Here is a 22,469-nt window from a genome sequence, read left to right on the forward strand (position 1 = left end):
GAAACCCTGCACGTCTCCCTGGATGCACTCCTGAGGAGGCTAAATCTGGCTGACAGTGCTCCACCCTGTGCTTGAGAGGTAGCAGAATACCACATTAAGCATGCTTGATGCCTGCCCACCTGCAGTACATGCAGTTGCTAACTTGTTTAATTAACTTACTATGCACAACAAGAATCTGATCCAACACTAACTGGAATAGGAAGACTTCTGTGGCTTAATGATCTTGGGGTCGGTCTCCACATGTGTGCAGAGACCACTGCCTAGAGATCCCTGAAGACCCCACGAAGGGAAAGGCTTTGTTTGACTGACACATAGACACGTCTCTGCGCAATGAGCCTGCAGGAGCTGGGCACACAGCAGATCTGTCTCTGCCTGTACAGTAACACTATTCACCGATGCTGCTCTTTATTCAGAAATAAATACAGCACCATAGTCATTATTTTTCACAGACCCTTTCACACGTAGCTTTAGACAAGCCTTAATGTGGAAAATGGATGACAAGCTACGCAGGAAAGCTTTGCGGCTAGATGTAAGTTAGGAACGGTGACTTGATAAAGGTGGTGACAAGCTAATAATGAAATGGAACATTGCAATTAAATGTGCTGGTGGGGAAGAAAGTGTGCCACAGCCAAGAGAGAGAGTGAGCAGCAGGTAGGTCAGGGAGAGAAAGCAGAAGAGGCTTGATGGAATAGGGTGGGAAGGGGGGGGAGATGTAAGAACAGGAAAGACAGGACAGAGATAAGCACTGTGTTAGCTGTGATGGTAGGACTGGGCAGAAACTATTTTGTTTGGTGTTTGTATCAGGCCTTGCATGGTGAGATCCACGTCCCTGACTGCAATTTGTTGACATTGACACAATATGTAATTAAATGCAGATAAGTCCTAGAAGGACAGAAAAGGTGGAGGGAAATAAACAGGTCAGGCTATAAACTAACAGCAAATCAAAGACGTCTACACCAAGTTTTACCTATGACATGAGCTGAAAAGTATGAAAACTGCCACAGAATGTTTAAGAATTACATTTCTGTAAAATTTAAGTTTCCATTAGAAATAGTCAAGAGTATGTTAATGGTTATGAACCTAAACTCTGAGACATGAACTAGTCATACATCAATGCAGTGATTTTGCCTCAGTGTACACGCAGCTGAAACAATACTCTTAGAAGTAGGAACAGACCCATTAATCTTGAATGTTAACGCTGAAGCCTAAAAATTATGCCTACATGAAAAACGAGCAAGGGCAGAGAGCACAGTTTGAATATCAAAAATTACTAACACAAGCCAGAAGATGGACTTCATTATTACTATTTATTTGAAAAACATTTCCAGGATTAAAGTATACCAGAAATTGTCAAAGGATTTAGAAAAATTTCTACAAACACACTACATAATTTAAGGGCTCGCTGAGGAATGCAGACCAGTTTGCTGCAAAAAATAATGAGGTTCTGGGTTCTTGATCTCTCACCCCACTGTATATTGTTGAGAGAGACAACGACTTTACGGATGTGGCTAGAAATGCATTTTATGTAGAAATACAAGGAATGGGCTATGTTGTTCTCGTAGTCCCTGCCTGGGATAGGGGGTTGACACATTCTTTACTCAGTATGCTGTCTGTTGAGAAAAAAAGAGACAGACTAAGCTCACAAATATCAAACCTGGCAGCGCAAAGCTGTGTCTGCATGTGCAGGCTTGCACACGGGTGCTTCTGCCTGGGTAGAGACTGGCTTGTGTCAGGTGTTCTGTTTCCTACATGGGGGGTAGGAGCAGTATTTCTCCTATAAACAGTCATATTAATAAAAGCATGTGGGGGAAAAAAGTCTTCTTTTGTATTTTTTGCTTTTATATTCTCCTATTTTATCAGATTTTTCAGAGGGATGGGATAAACCAATACAGGAGGTTTGAACTTATTAAGCGTTTACAGTCCAAATTCAGAACTTCATGCGAATTTTCTGTCTTTGTAACAAGCCACATCTAAACCCTCGAGCCAAACGTCCAGAACTGAGGGAAGCTTGAATTCAAAGCCAAAATTGTATGGTTGGAGCCTATCCCTAAACATCACTTCAAAAATAGCACACTGGTATAAAATTTTGAAACCCAGGATTGCAGTACAAAAGGTGCCAAAAAAGTAGTATTTCTGTGTGTCGGTGCAAGCAGGAGGACTCATTTTGTTGTGCTCAGCAACATCTTGACACGCCGCACTAATCTTAGCCGCACGCTCTTAAAAGATTATTTTTGTCTCGGGGTTCTTTTCTAGTCTTTGATGCAACAACCCGGTGCGGGTTACATCAAGCCTGTAGAAAATCCCCCGTTTTCTCTTCCCTGTTTGTTTTCCAGACAGCCGGCACCTCCTCCGGGTCCTGCCGACGCGCGCCGCAGGTGAGCGAAAAACTGGCGTATTCGGGCCGGAGATTAATTTCTGTTTAAATTAAAGGTGCTGCCGGCGGGCGGGAGACGCTGCAGGGGGGAGTGGGGGGAACAGAGTCGAAGCCGTGGTCTGCGCGCGGTATTTCGGGCTGTGCTGAGGGGCTTTGATTGAGGGCGTCCCGCTCCCCCCCTCACGGCCCAGAGCCGCCGGCGCCTCGCTGAGGGGGGAAGGAGGGAGGCGGGGGCCGCCGGGCCGAGGCCCCCTCGCCGCCGGGCCCGCCCTGTCAGCGGGAGCCCTCAGAGGCGAGGCGGGCGGCCGCGCACGGCCGTTGGGCACGGCGGTGGTGGCGGGCCCGCCTCAGGCGCGGCGGGGCACCACCACCGCCGCCGCCTCCCGCCGCGGAGCAGCAGGACCCGGGCGAGCGGGCGGGCGCCCTCCCCAGCCGCGATCACGAGTCGGCGCCCGCCTTCCCCCCTCCCCACCCCCGTGACAGCCAAGATGGCGGCGCGAAGAGGCGGCGCGGAGGGGAGGGGGGATCCCGCCTGAGACGCCCACACGGCGGGGAGGCGGCGAAGGCGAGTCGGGCTCCGCTAGGATGAGATAAGGGCGCGGGGACCCAGGGCGCTTTCCCCCCCCCTCCCCTTCCCCTACCCCCCTTCACCCTCCCGTTCCTCGGCGCCGGGGGCAGGAGGCGCCGGCGGCCGTTCCCTCTGTCCCGGGGAGCGCGGCCCCCGCCGGAGGTGAGGGCTGCGGGGCGGCGAGGGAGCACGTCGGGCTGTCACCGCGGTGCGGCGCCGGGAGGGGGGCGAAGGGGTTTCTCCGAGGAGATATCGCGGGTCGGGCGCTATCGGGAGCCTGGGCCGGCGGGGAAGGGGCGTCCGCGGGGCCGGCGGCGCTGGGCTGTCAGTGCCGGGCGGGGGGGGGGCGGTGAGGGAGGCCGGGCGCCGGCGAGCGAGGGGCTGAGGGGAGCGCAGCGGCGGCGGTAACTTTCCGCTGGGCCGCGGCGGGAGGGGGAAAACTTTCTCCTTTTCCCCGTCGGGCCGACGGTTCCCGCCAGCTCCCCCCCGCCCCGCGCCGCGGCGGTGGCCGGGCCGGAGGAGCGCAGCCCCGGGGCCGCGGAGGCCGGCGCTCTTGAGGGCGGAGAGCTGCCGGGGCTGAGCTCTGCCTGCTGACCTGCCATGTTACAAAGGCAGGGCAGGGGCGTGCTGGCGGGCTCGGAGAGCTGCTCGGGGAGAAACCGGCCGAGGTGTGTGTGCCCCAAATACATGTGCGGTTTTTCCATGCAGCCTGCGCTGCGTCAGCTGGAATTGCACAGGTAGTGTTCAGCCTTGTGCGCCTGTGTTTTTATTGCGACTTCCCCCCGGGCTCCCGCAGCCTGGGTTACCGCATACCTGGATTAACGCGACATTGCTGGACGCGATGGTAAAAATTAGCCCTGACGTTTTTATCATTGTTCCGTCATGATGTCTGCATGTGGCGTAAGTTACTGGCCAGGGGATGATAATATTTGATAACTTCCTAGCGATGGTTGTTATTCTGGAGTCATTCCAAACGGGCTGCATTCAAAAATGTGCCGCCTCTGAGAATGTTGATTTGCTAAAAATGAGGTCTTGACTTGGCGCTTAGTTCTGAAGTTTAATTTTTTTGAATTAACTGAGTGGAAGCGTGGTGTTCTGGACCGCTTTTTACTTCATTTCACAATTTTTTCTGGAACTGTTGCTCAACTAGAGGTTTCCGCAAAGAGTGTTACATTACAGTACATAATCTTTCACTTTCTGAATGATTAAACACAAATATTTAATCTTGGCAAGTATCTGTGGTGGTTTAGGAAAACTAATTGAGTTAGTCTAGCCAAGGAAGGTCGGGGGGGAGTAAATGGATTATTTCTGGTTTGTATGTCTAGCATAAAAGTCTTACTTTGTAAGAGTCTCCCGTTTCTCTCTTAAAAAAAAAACCCAACATATATTTAGAGTATTGATGAAACTCTATCTTACTTTTAGAGTATTGAGGAGTCTGTAAACTCATTTAAAGTGAACATTAAAGTGGAACTGTGTCTCTGATAAATGAAGCTAAGTTTTCTAGGGGTAATTGTGACTTGGCATTGAAATTGTTTAATTATAAAAAATAGAGCATTAGAGTTTTTGTGGTTAGCTTTTGGGGAAGGGGAAAATTGCATGGAGCCTTAAAGACAGAACAGAAAAGCTTAAGCTTCTCTATAGCCTTAAGAGCTTGTGTGATGTACGTGTTTCACTTATTCTAGAAACATTAGGGTCCAGCTGGAGGAGGTACTTCCCTCAAGTTTATGAGCAGCTTTTGCTCCTTTGGAACAGGCTTTACCCAAAGGCCTCTTCTAAACAGTGAATTTGCTAGAGAGTAGCACGAAAGATAAGTTCTGTTTCTGCAAGCAGTAAACCAAATGGCACTAGGACCTTTTTTTATAAAATACAGGCTTACTTAGAAATGTTTTTCCAGTATTAAGGATGCTCATACACATGAGTTTTCATACTTTTTATAGCAGTGTGGTTGCAGGTCCACATTTCTGGTGAACAGCTTGTTCTATATGCTTTAATTGGATATAACACCGATATGGTGCTTAATGGAATTTCTATATGCGTTAATGGCAATATTGGCACTTTAGTAGTTACATAGCCAGAGTTAATTATTAGTTAGTAAAAGCATAAATACTAGCATAAATATTGACATAGCCTGGTATATACTATAGGGCTCAGGTGAGTGTAGTTGATTCAGGTCAGGCATTAGGAACAATGTAAATAGCCTGGTCCTATTTAAGATAGGTGCTTGAAAGGGAAAGTAGCAAGTAGTGCTGGTGCTCTAACAAGAATGAGGTTGTCTCAGGAAGGTGCCTAACTAATACTGCTGTTCTGTGTCACTCTTACAAAGGAGTTGTGGGCACCACTGTTGAGAAGCCAGTCTGGCAATTTTTAATCTACTGGATTTTGCATTGAAGGGTTTACTAATTTCTAGGTAAATTCCTGCTGTAGCATATGATAGCTAGAGAAAACTCCGTCTTGTGACTCTTCAATAGAGGAAGATGATATCTAGATCAAGCTGAATAATGATAATGGGATTTGTTAATCTTGAGGTTTTAAAACTGGAAAAAGAAATTTGCAACATCACTTACATATTCAATATCCCTTTTTGATTTCCATCATACTTCCTAGCAACTGAATTGGAGTTAGTTTTGCAAGTCATAGTAGGTTGAAATGCTTTTTATAACAGTGACTGTAGAAACAGTTGCACTTGTGGCCAAACACCAGAAATGACTTGTAGGAAATGTTCTCTCCACTCATTGTCCTTTACTCAACTTTGACCTTAGTTTTTAAATACAGTGTCAGCATGACCAAACAATTGGAGGCTAAAATGTTGCACAACTTATATGAGATTGGGAGAAAAAAAAAGTGGATGTAACCTTGTTCAAACATAATGTTTGAGGTATTGGTGATTTCCAGGTATCTTGCTATCTGACAGAGGGTTCCAGTAGCTCAGGTTCTGATACATCTGTAGCTGTGGATTTAAGGTATTTGTTCTGAAGTTTCCTGGAAAGAACTATAATACTTCTTAAAAGGAAGGTGAAAGGACCGAAGAAAAACACCAAAATAATTTCTGTTTAAATGCCTTTAGAAAACATGAAGCAATTTATGTGGATTGGTGTATTTCCAGTATGATTCTCTTGTTTGTTAAAGTTTTTAAATTGGGCTTCTCTGTGATGTATTGAAATTTCAATTTTTTTTTATGCTGACTCTCAAAAAAAACCCCCACCCAAACAAAAAAACCCCAGCCTGTTCCCCCTTCACAATCTCCCCCCCCAACCCCTGTAAAGAATTAGCATCTTTGAAGAAAGTTTAGGTTGAACTTGCACAAAAAGCAAGGGTAGAGGTGTGGTTTAGAGGGCTGAGCTGTAATTGTCCTTCATCCTTCTGCCATAGCCTCCCTGAGTGGTCTTAGGCAAGGGCACAGAAAAGGCCTTGCATCTCTTCCCTTCTATATGAATTCTGTATATAAATAATATTTGCTACTGTGAGCAAAATCATGATAGAAATTTTATGCCATACTAAAAGTGGCAAATCCTTGCAAATCCTCTGCAAGCTGAAGCCAGTTATGCCTTGCTTTAATTGAGGATAGCTAACAGGTAGGAGATGAATATGTATAAACAGTGAATGCATCACCACTGTTCAACTATTTAAAATAAGCTATTTGTAACAGTGGTACTGACCAAGTAATTACTTAAAGTGAATGAGGTTCTTTGCTATATTGCATAATAAGCCTTGGATATTTTTTGCTATCCTTCAGATCAGGCACAAGACTAAGCCTGAACTGGAAGCTTCGTCTATGACTGATCTGGAAATATTCTGCTGATGTATGTGTGCTTATAAGGTGCCCCCACAGACTATAGAGTCAAAATTAAAATGTACAGTGAAAGCTATGTGATGCTGAAAGATTTGATCTGTAGCAGTCATTTTAGTAGCAGTCTGTGATGCAGAACTAGTCATTGGTAGTTCCCTAAAGAGCTCAGAAACAGTACCAGGAGGAAATTGTGGAGGAGAAGTGGAAATGAAAGTGTTGGCCCTACTCTTTTAAATGGCGTATTTTTACCTTTTCAAAATGTACCTTCATGTATTAGATGCAAGGCTACTGTAGAGGCTGAAATAGAGTGAAATTGAAGTGAGCAATAAGAGGGGTATGAAAAAAGCAGGAATGATGGTATGAAAATAGGATGTGAAGAGTAAGGGGCAGTCTTGGAAGTAAATTAGACAATTATATTCTCACTATTTAATTTTTACTGTAAAATTTGATTTTTTAAAAGGAATTGTTAGTACTAATTAATCAAATTATTTCAATTTAGTCATCTGAAATAAGATTGGACAAGCAGTGTGTTGTGTAAGTTGTGTGTACGTATATGCAAATGAAAAAGTCCCAAGAGGAAACCCCCACTTTTTTTGTGTGCAAGCATTACGCAAAGAAAGAAAAGGGCGTTGTGGGCTGGACTCTTGGTTTTGTCTTGAGCTTCACAAGAAACTTGTGGGCTTAAGGAATTATTCTCAACCAAGATCAGGATCTGGTCCACCTCTGGTAGCTTCCATATGTCAGCAAGTTTGTCTGTTTGATATTTTCACTATAAAATTACAGTGAAAGCAGCAATGCTGTCCAGATCCTGCAAGTGCAAAAGTAATCAGGCTCAGCACAGGGCTGTCCATTAAATCCCAGTACAGGAGCCGTGTTCCAACAAACTGTACAACTTTGCAGTCCCCTTGTATGCTGAACTCCTATTCAGGACAGCGAGATGTCATTAGGTAGAGCACCGGGGGCAAACCCTTCTGTGAGTGCTTTTGTCGTAATATTTAGCGCATAAGGTGACTCTCCCTGACCCAGTACCCTCCAGCCTTTCTTTTAAGGATGTGGTTATTTAATAATTTTGGCCCAGAAGATGGGGAAGGGGTTTTAAGATATGTCTGTTCTACATTACAGAGAGGTATTTTGAGCTGGCTTTGGAATCCTGCAGCAGTAGATACCTTAGCACATCACCACACTTCAGCTAACACTGTGATTATCGGGGGGATACCCTAATGTTGCTTTATATTGCTTTGCTGGCTAACCCAGCTAGGAAACTGCCACAGCAATAGTGTTAGTTGACAGATGTATTTGCAGCTGAACTGGTAGCAGTACATCCACACTTAACTTTCTGTGGGGTAGATGATGAACATTTTGCTAACTGGATGTGGAGATTTACTAGATGAGGAAGGTATTAGTCAGTGTTATCTCTACATTAAACCTTTCCAGTGTGGTGTAGATCATCTGCAAACAGCAGTTACAGCCCTGCAGTTGCAGTCTATGCATGTCATCCACTCAGTGTCTAATTTGCAGCACGTCTGGGTCCAGTTTTCTTACATTACAGGACATTTTTGCTGTCTAGAGAAAAAAAGAATGTCAAATGTTTTAAGTCACAATTAAAGTGTATTTTTAAATGTAGCAAAAAATGCTAGAAACAATTCCCACCTCTCTGTACCTCCACTACACCATTAATTCAAAATTTTAATTTGGGTAAAGAATAGCTTCAGAACTAAACTGAGGTTAGCGTGTGTGTCCAGACGTGGCTGGGTGAAAGCAGGCCACTTCTGTCACTCTTGGTTGATGCCCTTCGACATTTTCAGTGACAGATTTTGGGTTTGAAGCTCGATACTGGAAGATACGCTGCTTTCATTTGCCTTTATCTACTGTGCCAAGGAAAACAGAATGTTCTGTTTGGGGGACTTCTCCTTTTAAAAAGTCATCATATAATAAGTAGTTGTACAAAAAACCATGGACTAGCTGCCCTCCTGAACTGTGTTTTGGTTGAAGTAATATTTACATTTTATAGTGCTTACCTTGGCTTCCCTCCTCCTCACGTGCTATAAATTGTTTTCTGCATCCCTCCCTACAATCACAGCTGTACTTCAGAAATTGTTTCCAATCTTTGGGTGTGCTTTTTGGCCATAAACATTGTAATCTACAAAGAAGAGTGTAAGTTTTAAAACCAGCCTTGTTAAGATTTGTCTCTGTCATGAATCTTGTTGAATCTCACGAATCTCACTTTTTTGAATTTTTGTAGTCAGGGTTGAATGTTGTGGGATTTTGCTGTGGCACAACTGCAACAAACACTGAAGCAGCCTGTGCCTTGTTAGACCCTCTCAGTAAATGGTTTGATTTTATTGAGACTAAAAAGAGCAATGAAGAACAAACAAATGGAAAACTTGGTGAGTGATGGTGGAAGGTATAGAAGATGTAGAAAATGCCTGATGCATTCACCCTCTGGGTGAAGGCTGTTCCTTCCTGTCTTCTCTCTGCCAGTTATTCTGCTTCCTCCTCTAAGCTTTGATACTCTAGATGGCTAGTTCCTGCTCGCTGACTGCAGCAATCTCACTGAATCTAGATTAGCCTCTGAATTTAAGCCTGATTTTTCTTTCTTCCTAGGCATTGCTGACCAAATCTGCTTGTCCCTTAGTTCTTGGCCCGCATTCCTATTTTCTGCTCCCAAGCTCATGGTCTTGTGTTCTGTCCCTGCACTCTTATCCAGCACTTTTCTGTTTCCCGGGCACCTCTTAGAGATCCTTTGTTGCCAAGTTTTCTCTCTTGACTATCTCCTCAGCTGTTTGGATCAGAGTATGTTAACCGTGAGTTGGTACAGATGATTGTGAATGGGCCTGCAAAGCAACTGGTAGCAATTCCAGTCCGGTGATGTAGGAGCAGAACAATGTTGAGGTTTTTGTTGTTTTGGTTTTTTATATGCCAATATGTTTCTTAGCACTAGTACTACTATTGATGCAACACCAGAGGGAGCTTAGTGGAGGCTAGTGGCTTCTTGTTGATTGTTGTCTAACATTGAGTGCAGATATATTCAGTAGGGTCTAAAAAGTAATGCAATTGATCACTTTAGCCCTGTTAGTACTTTCTGTTGTTGTCATTTGTTTAACTGTAGTAGTCAGAAATGTGAAGACAGGCAAGTACAGGCAATGTCCTACAAAAAATAAAAATGGTGTAAGTTCCAGTTGTATTGGGGTAATGTTGTAGGTCCTTGCACCTTGTTTCTTGAACAAGTAGATCCTTTATTTCATAGATGGAGGACAACAAACTAGTTGTAAATATGTTCTACAAGCTGCAAGTACTAAGAAACAGAGCTGCAAGTACACTGGCAGAAGTTATCGCTGTGTTCCTTGTGATGCTTAAAAGTATACTTCTCTCTTTCTTTAACTCTCCTCGTTGGCTTTCCAGATAGTTGACTAGGAAAGATGTTTTTTGAAGTGTCCATGGGGAAATTATTCATGTGTTAATGCTGCTTATGTCTTAGACTTTTTGCAGCTGTGCTTGAGATCTGCAGGTGATCCCTAAAATTATAATTTCTGACACTTCTGGAAACTTTGTATTACAGATCAGGTCATTAGACAAAAATGTGTGGCGCTACTGCTGCGTGCTCTCTTACTTTGTAGTCTGGTGTCAAAATGTTTAAAGACAGTTACTGCTGACTAACTGATTTTAACTGGTAGTATTTGGTAGTGCTGTATGGATTAGAAAGACTTGCACTGGGTGCTGGGTTCGCTCTCCAGTCTGTCACCTCCCCACTCCTTGCTGTAGGAGTAATGAACTAATGGTGCTGATAACTCAGATCATGCAGAATCAGTCTTGTACTTTGGAGTTATGAACAGAGCCTTGACCTTTGTGCTCCCAAAAATGTAATTCTGATAATCTAGTGTAGGGGTTTTCCCCGTAATTTTTCCACTTTGGGAATGGAAGCAAATCTTTCATGGTTTGCATAAACCCTCCTGAGTTGTGTTTCTTCCCAGCCTTGCTTATGTTATGCTTATGTTTATGCTTTTCTGAAGTCTTCTCACAGTAATCTCATTTAGACAAAGTTAATTTTTTTACTACAGCCTTACTAATGCTAATGAGTCATTCGGGGAGACTGAAGTCTGAGAGTGTCTGCAGTGAGGTATTCTCCTCAGTCCCATGGTGGAAAGCTGTTGCTTCAAAGTGCTTAACTGTAGCACAGGCTGCCTGCCTTGCGCATGCCTCTGTGGAAAACACAAGCTCAAGCTGTCTGTGGTCATACCAATGTTTAAAAGTGGTCATACTACTATTTGCAAGCTAAGTATACCACAGCTGAAGAAAAACAGTGAATTGTGACAGTAAATGGCAAGGAGATTTTAACTGCAAGAATGGAGAATGGGAGTAAGGTGGTTAGGTGGAAGAGTACATACATGTGTATTGCTAATTGTGGAGTGAGAAGGACCTGTTTAAATGTCAGAATCTTGCAGAGGAACAATGTTTTAAAGCAGACTTTGAAAGGTTACTGAGCTAAAAGAGCTGGCTAACACCTTCTATGAATAGATTTGGAAGGTATTTATTATCAGAAGATAGTGAAAGAGTTGAAATAATTTGAAGTGGCTGGCTCAACTATTCTTTGATTTTGTTTCTTTAAAGCATTAAATGTATTACATTGTTTACATTCTTAAAATATAGATGTAGCATAGAACTTGATATTTTGTTTAAGTTTAAAATTTGGTTTCATATACTTTAACAGCTGGGACATGTAACCCTGTCTTAGCAAGTGAGTTCTACAACAATTCTCAAAGTTCATTTAATGTGACTGGTGCAGTGGAGTGTGAAGTAAGTTTCAACAAATATGTACATTGTTTAACTTTTGTTTTTACTGTTTCTATAGGGAATGAAACTTTAACAAGAAGTCTATGTTAAAGCCTGCCTAACAGCAACAGAGGCAAAGTGTAGAAGCAATGCCCTGATGAAAAGGTAAGGAACACATTGAAAGAGTTTTCAAAAGGCTTATGTTCTGACTTGAGAGAATTCCTGTGATATTTGAGGTGCTTGTGCTTTGTTCCCAGGACTGTTTACTTGCTATGAAGAAAATACTGGAGAGAAAAAAGGCATTTCTGTCACTTTTGCCAGGCAACTTCGGAAGTGCAGGGATGGGGTGAAGGTTTTTCCCTGGGTAACTGCAGTTATTCACATGTTCTCTAGACTGTTGAGCTGTCATGTGATTTGTGCAGTGTCATGGCTGAGAAATGGTTCTGAGTAGCCATAGCAGGACTGACTGATCCAGTTAACTTCATTTTGCTCTTGCATGACTAGCTGCCACGTTTCTGTTTGTTGGCAGCATACTTCACCAGGATAATGCTGCAGTACACATATGAGACTGAAATGCTAGGGGCTCTTAGAATTTTACTGGCAATATTAAAAAATTGGCCACTGATTTGTCTGTCTATTTGTCTACTATTTATGTGCCCTCAAAGGAAGGAAGTTCTTGGAATGTGATTATATGATGAATGCTTTAAAAAAAAAAAAAAAGTCACCATTTTTAATAAAGCTTTGCACTGTTTTACAAAAAGTGTGTTGCAGAGCCCTGCACTGGTTTCCAGACTACACTAGGAGACATTTGTTTCTTGCTTACAAACAATGTCTTTTTGGAGTCAGGCTAACAAAGTAAAGTGCCACCTGCTTTAGACAGTTAATGGACCTAAAAAGGAGCTCAAATTAATAAGCAATTTAATATTCTCAAAGGAAAATGCAGGAAAGAATGGGAATGAAGACAAGGAAGATCAAAAGATTACAAGGCAGTTATTGTATATGTGTCTGCCAGAGGTGGGCTGCTGAAACTGTTCTAATGGAGTTGCATGGTCCTTACTGCTATCTTCTGCAGGTCAGGTATCTCTTGAATGTGCAAAAAACGTAATAAGTAAACCCTTTTTGCTATCTGGGAAAGCTGGCTCCTGGAAAGAAACTGGCATTGCTAGAGCAGTTCTTCTGGTCTCAGCCCGCTTACAAGTTACCTCTACAAAAGTCTGTGGGTAGGAGCAGGTTGTATGGATTATATCACTATTTTTTTCCTTGGAAATTGTGTAGTGCATCTATAGTAAACTCTCTACTTCATGAAGCATTATGCCTGTTGCTGCTGCACAGGTGAAATATACAGCATGTCTGCATTAGTACTCATCATGTGGTAAGGAAAAAGCTGATGTGTACTTTCCTTTTATAGTATTTGAATAGAAAATGTGATCAATTCAAAAAGTTTGGACACCTGAAAATATGTGAGCTGGTATAAAATCAAGCCTTTCAATTTTTGTTTGTTTTCTCTATGGGAGTTATGTATAGCTTATAACAAATAGAAGAAACTTTGTTGGAAGCAAAATAAGTTAGCGGATGTGCTGCTCTTTCTGAATCCCAGTCCCACCAGTATTTTATATATCACAAAGGAGTCGGCCACATGGAACTCCTGTAAGCCTGTTGATCATCTTTCCTGTAATAGCAAACTGTTTGGCACTTTGCAGCAGACTGGTTCTCTTCTAACACTAGCAGTAGATCTATAGTGTTAGATCACAGAGCTAATTTTTCATATTAATCTCTCTTGCACAGTTGCTAAAATGCCAGCAGCTATGAATTACAACAGCGGTGACAGAGAAAATTATTAGTATTTCCTAAATGTTCATGAAGAAATACGATATTAAAAATTAAATTGAATAAACAATGAGACTGAGTTTCCCTTTGTCTTTCAGCGTAGTGATCAAGCTAATAGTCTGTGGATCTGTGGCAGGATTATCTGATTGTTTCCCCTGTTCCCATATTTTTAGAAATGGCTAAAAAGCTCTCTTTTTTTTTTTCCCCACATTCATATAGTCATGATCTGTAAAGTCTGTACGTGTTTTTCATATGTTCTTAAGTCAGTTTGCTATTTTCAAGGATATTTTTTCTTACTGATGTTTATGGTGTTTATAGTGGTATTAATTATATGCAGTCTATTAAAAATTATTGTCACGAGATGGCTCAAAGACCATGTATTGCACTTGTTTCCAGGGACTTGTATAAGAGGTTATGCTTATGATCCCATGGCATTGTCTTCAAAGCGCAGCGTTTCATCCCCAGATGACTAAGGTGTAGAGAAGCTATAGTAGCTGCTTACTGTTGTTGAATTTCATCTGGGATCTGCTGCTTCAAGCAACTCCCTTGTGCAGTGTGACTTTGTTTCTGTCGTGGTTTTGTTTTCTTTCCTGGAAGTTGACTTGCAGTACTGTGTGATGTATATAATTATGACATGCTTTTGGAATGCCTTCGTGGTAAGAGTTTCTACAGAAACTATTCAGATTTATCAGTTTATGTGAAATTGCTTTTCAGTGAATGATTACTTGTCACTGAATTAACTCACATTATATACTTTCTTTCTGAGGTCTGTTAACATAAAGTTAGCATAAATCCGCTCTCACAGTAAACAATGTTGAAAATTGAATGTCACAGTAGCTCTAGTCAAGTTTAAGTTGGCTTGAATAAAATATCACTGAATTGTTTTGATATCTTCTGCATTTTACCCATTTTTAGCTGCAAGCCTTTGTATCGGAAGGCAAAGAGCTGAAGGGATGATGCATCATCAGCTAGGCCTTTTTTTCTCCCTTCTGTAAAAGCTGCATTAAATTATAAAAGTCTTGCTGACTTGTGTATTACTTGCTATAACCTTAGGAAGCAAATTTATATGATAGCAGGTGTTTGTATGTAGGGGATTCTAATTTTAACTGGCTCTAAAAGAAGAGAGCTTGTCCCAGTTTTTCTTGAAAGTGCTTTTGGGAATAAATGAATCTTTGAATTTAAGACTTTGGTATAAACTTAATATGAAATAATTAATATTAAACTTAAACTGTGAGATAGGTATGATTCTTCGATATAATGCGTATCTATATCTTTCTGTTTATTTGTAATGCTGTCTTGGCTAATTAAACTGGAATAGTGTGCTGCTAATACACTGAAGTTATAAGGCTTACTTGCAATTTTAACAGTCATAATTTGTATAATTTTTGATTACTAAAATACTGTTTTCTTTTCAACTTGAAAGGCATTGTGAAACACTCCAGAAACTGGTGTAGTTTTGTAAAATAATGCTGAGAAAAGGAACAAAAAAATTAATATTTTTTGTAACTCAGAATCTTTAAGGCAAAGTTCGGTTTTGTAATGTTTCTGATACTTTGTACTGAGCCTGTGGTTACTTTTCCTGTGGGTATTTTTCACACACAACCGTGCAAGACTTAGCCAGCTCTCAGTCTACCTTCTGTCTTCTCAGATCTTTTAATGGAAGACTTTTTCACCAGAGCTCATGATAGCATAAGCATTGAGTTTAAATTGCTTGATTGGTAGCTTTTACTTAGCCAGCCTTTTCTTCCCTCAGCAGTTCTTGAGGGATATTTGGGCATTTATATTTTTATATATACATAAATAGATAGATATAGCCCCCTCTATCTTCTGAGCAGTATTTGACCATAGCTCTTCTCCAATCTATGTTATGAAGTATTTCTTGATGAATTTTCAAATGACACTTCGTAAAAGCAGCTGCTTAGTCTAATTTTTATTTTTTTTAATTTAGAAGCAAATGTTTGCCCAGTGTATTGTACCTTAAAAAACACTCTTACAGCTTATCTGTTGGTTTAGTTGTTGAGTTTGGTGTGTTCTGGTTGATAAAGACAGAAAGTTTTCATGATAGTTAACATGTAGTATACCATAGTTAAGTTTTACAGAGAATTGATAATGTTACAAAATATTTAAAACTTCAGTCACATTAGCTAAAAGATGTTAGTGTTTCGTCTTATGTTAGAATTTAAAGATGCTTTATGAAACTTCTTTATCTCTCCATGCATTTGTTGCTAGCCTGTTCTGAATTTGCTGAAGCCAGATGTACAGTGAAATAATAGGCAACATATGCAGTGGTTGAATTTGTGTGTCTTGGGATATATCACTCAAGGAGAAGTTTGAGTTTGTAGTTATTACTCTCATATACTGCTAATTGAGTAACATATTCCAGATGTTTTTGAAATAACTGAATTTAGGTTAAATTAAGCTTAGTTTTGTAACTGCATTCTCTCTTCTAAGAAAACAAGCTGAGCAGTTATTTACAAACTGTTACACTGCTATATATTGATGATTGCTGCCCAGTAATCATGTGTTCTAAAGTGTTCCATATTGCTTGTTAACCATATAGAAAGAAATAAAGGTAGGATAGTTTGGGGGTTTTTCTTGACGTTATATTGAATAATGTAAATAACCTTAAAATAAAAACTGTTGTTCATTTCCGTGTGACTTTAGAACCTAGTCAAGTCAATAACTCCAGCAAAATACAACCAACCTATAAAATAAGAGCAGGAAGATGGAATTACCTTTCTTGCACTGGTAGATGAGGTTGATAGTGGTGATCAGGCACAGACTGATGTTATTCTTGAGCAGGGACTGGTGCTAGAAATCTTAGTTCAGCTTGGAACAATTTGATTAAATGCACAGTATCAACTGAAGACATAATTTCCCTAATTACCAGCGAGAGATGTCAACATTTATTCTGTTTAACAAAGGTTTTTTGGTAAAATCCAAGAATCATGATGGTATGAAGTTTGATAAGGCTTAATACTTGCTACCTAGAGCAGAAAATAAAGGGAGATAAAGCAACTGGAATAAAGGTGCCATGAAAACTGAAGTCTTGTACCAACCATTCAAACAATTTTAAATTCTGTTTGTTGAGTTTCTGAATGTTAGCAAGCTTTTGAAACTCCTGTGTTGTAACAGTTCTCTTGCAATAAAAATTTTACACCCCAACAAAATTAATTCAACAAAAGGGAGTCTTAATAGCTTGTCTGGTTTAAAAAGTCTGGAACTTGATGACAGTAAACTTCCTGAAGCTACTTTAGCGAGAGTCGAGCATATATGGGTGACTTAGATGAACGTTTTTAGCCCATTTCTCAATGTTACATGAAACAGTGGAAAGTATTTCCTTTATTTGCAAAATCAAGCTATTAAATAAGACATGGGGCTTAAGTGACTTGCAGAGGTATTCAGGAGTCTCTGACAAAGGGGAAACCAAATCTCCTGATACGTAGTGCACTGCATTGTTTCCAAGGTCATCTTTTCATCCTACAGATATTACTTTGTCCTGTGCTGAAGTCAATTGACAACATTGGTAGCAAACATTGCAAAAAAACACTATACAGAAAGAATTAATCTGTAAAGAATTTTTTAACCAATATATTCCCTGAAGAAAGTAATTTCCCCAAACAGTTTGGCTGGAACAGCAGGACTGTATTCCTTTTCATTATGAAAAACTTCATGTGGTCTTGAATGTTTTTGTTTCACAATGGTCTGTAGTCCATTGAAGTTGACTTGTTTTAAATGTTTTGTATAAAAGCTGGTATATTGCTTGCTATGGATGGGTTGGCATATCAAGGATCTGAGCTCCAAAACACTATAAAAATAAAATAAACTTTTAGCCTGCAAAATTACTTCAAGAAGATCTGGCCTTGGTATCTGATGCAAAATCCCATAGGGTGAGATGGCTGCAAATATTGTAGTTGTATCTTTAGAATAATCAGGACAGCCTTTGCATGTACATTTAATATTCAGGATGCAAATTAATTGTAGATCATGCCTTAGAAGATCCATTGTCATGGTGAACAGAGTGCAGTAATAGACTATATGCAAAATACTTGAGAACTAATTTTTGGCTCAGCCATGAGCTTTTAGTGAACTATTTGAAAAACTTTGCACAGTATTTTTGCTGTTACTGTTTCTGTTGGTTCAGCTGCTCTAGTGTGTAAGTTAACAAAAAGAGGCTGCCTGGATTTTCCATTCCAAGATTTAACAATTAACTTGCATGATTGTGGCTCAGAATTTCAAATTGGAAAGATTATGATTGCAAATGAAAAATGTTACATGATCTGATGATGGATTCTCTATTTCTTTTGTATTCTTCTATTATGTTTTCTTTTATATTATTGCAAATTTTCTGTTTTTAAAAATAAGCGTACTTTTATTATTTCTGATATCTTACAATTGCCTTTAAAAAAACTGATACATATTTTTTTCTTACCAGTTATAACGTCTTGTAATGGAAGATGGAAGACAAAGGGGCTCGTGTTGCTGACTACTTTGTTGTCGCAGGATTAACAGATATTTCAAAACCACTAGAGGAAGAAATCCACTTCAACGATGCTTGCCATAAAATCGCTAAACCAAAAGAACCTATTACAGATGTAACAGTACTTAATAAATCTCTGGGGGAGGAAGTTCCTCAGGGATATAAATGCATAGATGTTACTCCCTCAGGACTGTCTGCGGATCTCAATAATAACAGTCTTGTAGGACCGCAGATATACCTTTGTTATCGCCGAGGAAGGGATAAGCCCCCACTTACTGATTTGGGGTGAGTGGTTTTTCTGTCCCAGTAGGTGATTTTTGGCAGTTTATTTGACTAATGACCAAATAAAGTAGGTTTACTGAAATACAATACTTATATAAGGCAAAACTCTAAACAGGAAGATATTTGTTGACTTGAGCATACTGTAACCTAGTATGGTAGGAAAAATGTGTTCTGAGTGGGTTTTAATGACAACTGTAATCCTTTGCATTTAGAGTTTTCAAAGCCATTTATAATTTTTAATGTATATATTTGGGTTGAGATAAGATGCTTAACCTATTTAATACAGATTGAGAAGAGGTGAGTTGTATGGCATTCTTAGGATCAGGCAATGAATCTTTAATAGAGTTGAAAATAACACTATTTTGCAGTAAACAAAATGCTTAAAAGCAATTATACATGAGGAAAACTGGTATAGCTTCATCATGAAGCTTTTCTATTAGAATGCAATTTGATAGAACATGACCTGAACTTGTCAGTAAAAATGTTCTGATCAGAGATGAGGCAAGAGCCACTGTTAAATTAGTACTATTCAATTATAATTCTTAATATAGTATTAGTATTCAGAGTGTTTTTAAAAAAATGTGCCTTCTGACTTTTGTTCATCCCATTTCAACTAGGGTTTTATATGATGGGAAAGAAAGAGTAAAGCAAGGTTGTGAAATAATTCAAACTACTCCATATGGTCGGCCTGCTAATATTAGTGGCAGTGCCTCATCACAAAGAGTGTACATCACTTACCGAAGAGCATCCGAAAACATGACACAAAATACGTTGGCTGTTACGGATATATGTATAATCATACCAAGCAAAGGAGAAACCCCTCCACATACATTCTGCAAGGTTGACAAGAATCTTAATAATAGTATGGTAAGATTCAAAAATCTGGATTTTGAACACTTGCTATTCAGTGCTGTAATGTTTGTGGAGTATTTGTGATAGTTCTCGGAGTACCTGGTGAAAAATTTTGATAAGCGCTCTTCAAAGATAAATCGAATCTTGGAAGAGTTGGAGGATTCCTACTTGGAACAAAGTCTTTTTGGAAGTCTTGGAGCAAATAGTCTTTTTAGTGCTGACTTGAAAATGCTGACTTCAGCATGTTCAGATTAGTCCTTAAGAACCTGTTGTGTCATCTTGTGTATAATTGGAGGTTTTACAGACGTGGCTGTTTCTGATACTGATTTTACTGTTGTGATGGGAGTTCTGTATCACACAACCAGCTTCTGTTTTGTTTTTAAACTCTTCCATTACCTACAGTGCTATTTTATAAATGTCATTTTGTCTCAGTAGTTTCACAAACTTTTTCTCTGAAGAAATTTGCATGTGAACGATGTTGGATGCTGTTGACTGTGTGCAGGTTTAATTGCTCAGTAGGGTTCCAGAGCTAGACCTGCTAAAATCCACAGGTGTCACAGCACTCTGTTTTGCAGAACTTCATGTTTAGGTCTCTCCTGATTGAATCTGCAGCCCTATATGCTGGCTTTTATAGGGTCCTCAATAGTCAGCATGCTGATGAGGATGCTAACCACATATGCAAGTAGTATCATGCAAAAAAGATCATGGAAGTTGATCTGTACTTGTTTTTAAATAAATGCCTGTAGACATTGGTGGATGGATTTTTCAGTTCTACCCGTCCCTGTATTGACTGGGTTATGCAAGTGCTGTCTTATGGAAATTGTTATATCTTTCTCCCATCCATAAAAGCTTTGTGGGCCCTTAAAGGGTGCTGGTCTTTTCCATTCTGTGGCTTTTCACGTTCTTTATTTACATGTCCAGAAATTGAGAACTTCAAGAATACTTAAAAAACATTAACAATGCCAGAAAGGAAATTGTTGTTTAAAAGCTGCAAAAACTATGACGTTATGCCGCAGTGTTTCAGACTATGAAATCACAGATGGAATAAGGAATCATGCTGAAAGATTAGCATGATTAAAATAAAAAATAAAAATGCAGGCCCAAAAGAAAATTGTTAAGTATTAAAGTAATACACAAATGTAGTTAGTAACAGAAACATTGCACTGTGTGTATAGATACATAAACACATGCCTGTATGAATGTATATCTGTCTATATACACATTTAAGCCAGAAGTTTAACAAAATGGAGAAAGGCTTAATTATTTATATGGATGACAATGGTACTTGAAATTCTGTAGTTGTGTTAACAAATGTTGTAGAGAAGAATTTATAAATGTCATGCTTCAGCCTATAAACCAGTTCTGTTTCAGAGGTCAGGCTGACTGCCTGCCATGGATTGATTAGCTCAGAGCTAACACAGTACTTTTCTTTCAGTTAAATGTTTGTCGCCATTGTCAGAAAGGATAGTGTAGCAGGCCCCAAATTCCTGTATCTTAATGCTCTATATTTTTGTGTGTAGATATGGTTCTTTGTAAACAAGGAAGAGGAGGTTTTCCTCCACTGTTTTCTGTTACGCCGTTTTGTTATACTTCATCACGTAATCCAATAATTTTTGTTTTACAGTGGGGCTCAGCAGTATATTTATGTTACAAAAAATCTGTGGCAAAAACCAACACCATATCATATAAAGCTGGTATGTAACTACTATTTAACTTGTTTATCTTCAACTCAGGTTGTACAGGCTGGTTTGTAATGGAATACGTTTTTTATTGAAGAATTATTTGACAAAGACACTGTCTTGGCATTATCCAAAAAGGAATCTTTCCCCAAAGAATTCTTTTTAAATAATGTCCTAAAACAAGCCTTAGTTATATATCATGATAATTTTGCTTTAAAATTTGCTTCTAATTGGAAGCTTAGTTGTGTTTGGATAGGTTTCTACGAACCTGTCTCCCACCTCTGTTTTTGTTGCTGATAGGTCTCTTAAGCATGTGTATATAAATAAATGTAAATGCAGAAGAAAATACCACTAAAATTGTTTGATGCATTTTCATGATCACTTTCTTTAAGAAATGTTTTGAAGAATACTGCAGACTTCCACACTGCTCTGAACATCAGTGGCATTGATTGTGTATCATCTTTATTTTGTTGTTTTATTTAAGACAGAATTAGATTTGCTATGGCTCTGATGAAATGTGTTAGGTTTTCTTTTTTTTTTTTTAAACCCCAATTTTGTCTGAGTGCAAGTGTTGAGCATGGTTCAGACTTAAGCTTTAATTCACTTACATCCCTTTGAGATGCTGCTCTCTGTAAACAACAGTAGTTAAGACTAACTAAAAGGTGGACAATAAATTTGTAAACGAATAAAAATTTTAGAAGGCCCCAAGTCTGGTAGTAGCTTGTGCAAAATTTTGCTTCTTGGTGGGGAGGAGTGCATGTGGGGGAAGCCCTCTGCCCTTCTTGATTACCAGTTTTTATTGTCTATTAATATTTCACTGTATATTAGAAAAGAATGTGTAGCGATTGTGTTCTCTAACACGGAGAAATCTTAAATCCCTTCACGCAATATTCATTCTCAGTTTGGAGTCCCCTGGGCTGGCAATAAGAAAGGATAGATTGCTAAAGCTGTATGATATAATTGAAGACCTGTGTGTTAAGAGCCTCTGCTTCAGAACTTCATGTTTTACAGCTGTGCTCAAGTCTAAACACATTAGTCTGATAGTACATTAGCTGACTCCTCAGCTGAGGTGGATCAGCATAGTTAATTGGTTCGATTCTACTGATATTAAAAAAAATAATACCTAACATATCAAATTTTTCAGGAAACTTGTTGGAAAGAGTTAATTGTTTTCATAATTGAGAACATCAGTCTTATTTCTCAATTATTCAGGTTACCTTTTTTAACTAAATTTTAAATCTTATAGTAGTGATGAAAGTGAACTATTATAATAATAGCTGAGATGCACATAACCTGCAAACAGAAAAAGATAAATTAATTATGAATAGTTCCTAGAATAGTAAGTAGGACTTTAGTCCAATGTTTTAGTCAGATGATTTCTCCTTAGGCCCTGGAAGCATGCTGCCCCTTTCCAGCTATTCACTGTTTCTGATTATTTACAGCTTTCCTTTACTGACCTCCTGAAGTTAGTGTATGCTCATATATGATTTTTCTGTGCATCTTTTTATGGAATGAGCTATTACAAATATGTTTCTGCTACTCCTTACATAACTACCACTTTACAAATTGCCTTTATAGGTTTAATATGCAGATATCCCGAAGAGGATTATGAGTCATTCCCCTTACCAGAATCTGTGCCTCTTTTTTGTCTGCCTATGGGTGCAACAATTGAATGTTGGCCATCTAATAGTAAATACCCTCTCCCAGTTTTTTCTACATTTGTACTAACTGGAGCTTCTGCAGAAAAGGTATTTTGAAAGCTTAAAAAAAAAATAAAAATCATTGTTAATAGTTTAAGTTAAATTTGATTGTTGATCTGTTCAGGATGATGATAATGCAAATTTTCATAG

General features: G+C 39.6%; 1 protein-coding gene across 10 annotated transcripts in view; it reads left to right on the forward strand.

Moving 5' to 3' along the window:
- The window catches only part of DENND4A (DENN domain containing 4A), a 62,025-nt gene that overhangs the window by 1,910 nt on the left and 37,646 nt on the right, over positions 1-22,469 (forward strand). For 4 of the 10 annotated variants that reach the window (XM_074838042.1, XM_074838049.1, XM_074838048.1 and 1 more), the window contains exons 1-6: positions 2,954-3,104; positions 11,579-11,664; positions 17,762-18,091; positions 18,706-18,955; positions 20,565-20,634; positions 22,198-22,367. In XM_074838042.1, the coding sequence (XP_074694143.1) occupies positions 17,784-18,091; positions 18,706-18,955; positions 20,565-20,634; positions 22,198-22,367 (798 nt within the window). In that variant the 5' untranslated portion in view covers positions 2,954-3,104; positions 11,579-11,664; positions 17,762-17,783. The other 6 variants (XR_012624937.1, XM_074838050.1, XM_074838044.1 and 3 more) reach the window with 5 other exon arrangements.

The sequence above is a fragment of the Strix aluco genome, chromosome 12 (assembly GCF_031877795.1).
Source record: "Strix aluco isolate bStrAlu1 chromosome 12, bStrAlu1.hap1, whole genome shotgun sequence".
NCBI lineage: Eukaryota > Metazoa > Chordata > Aves > Strigiformes > Strigidae > Strix > Strix aluco.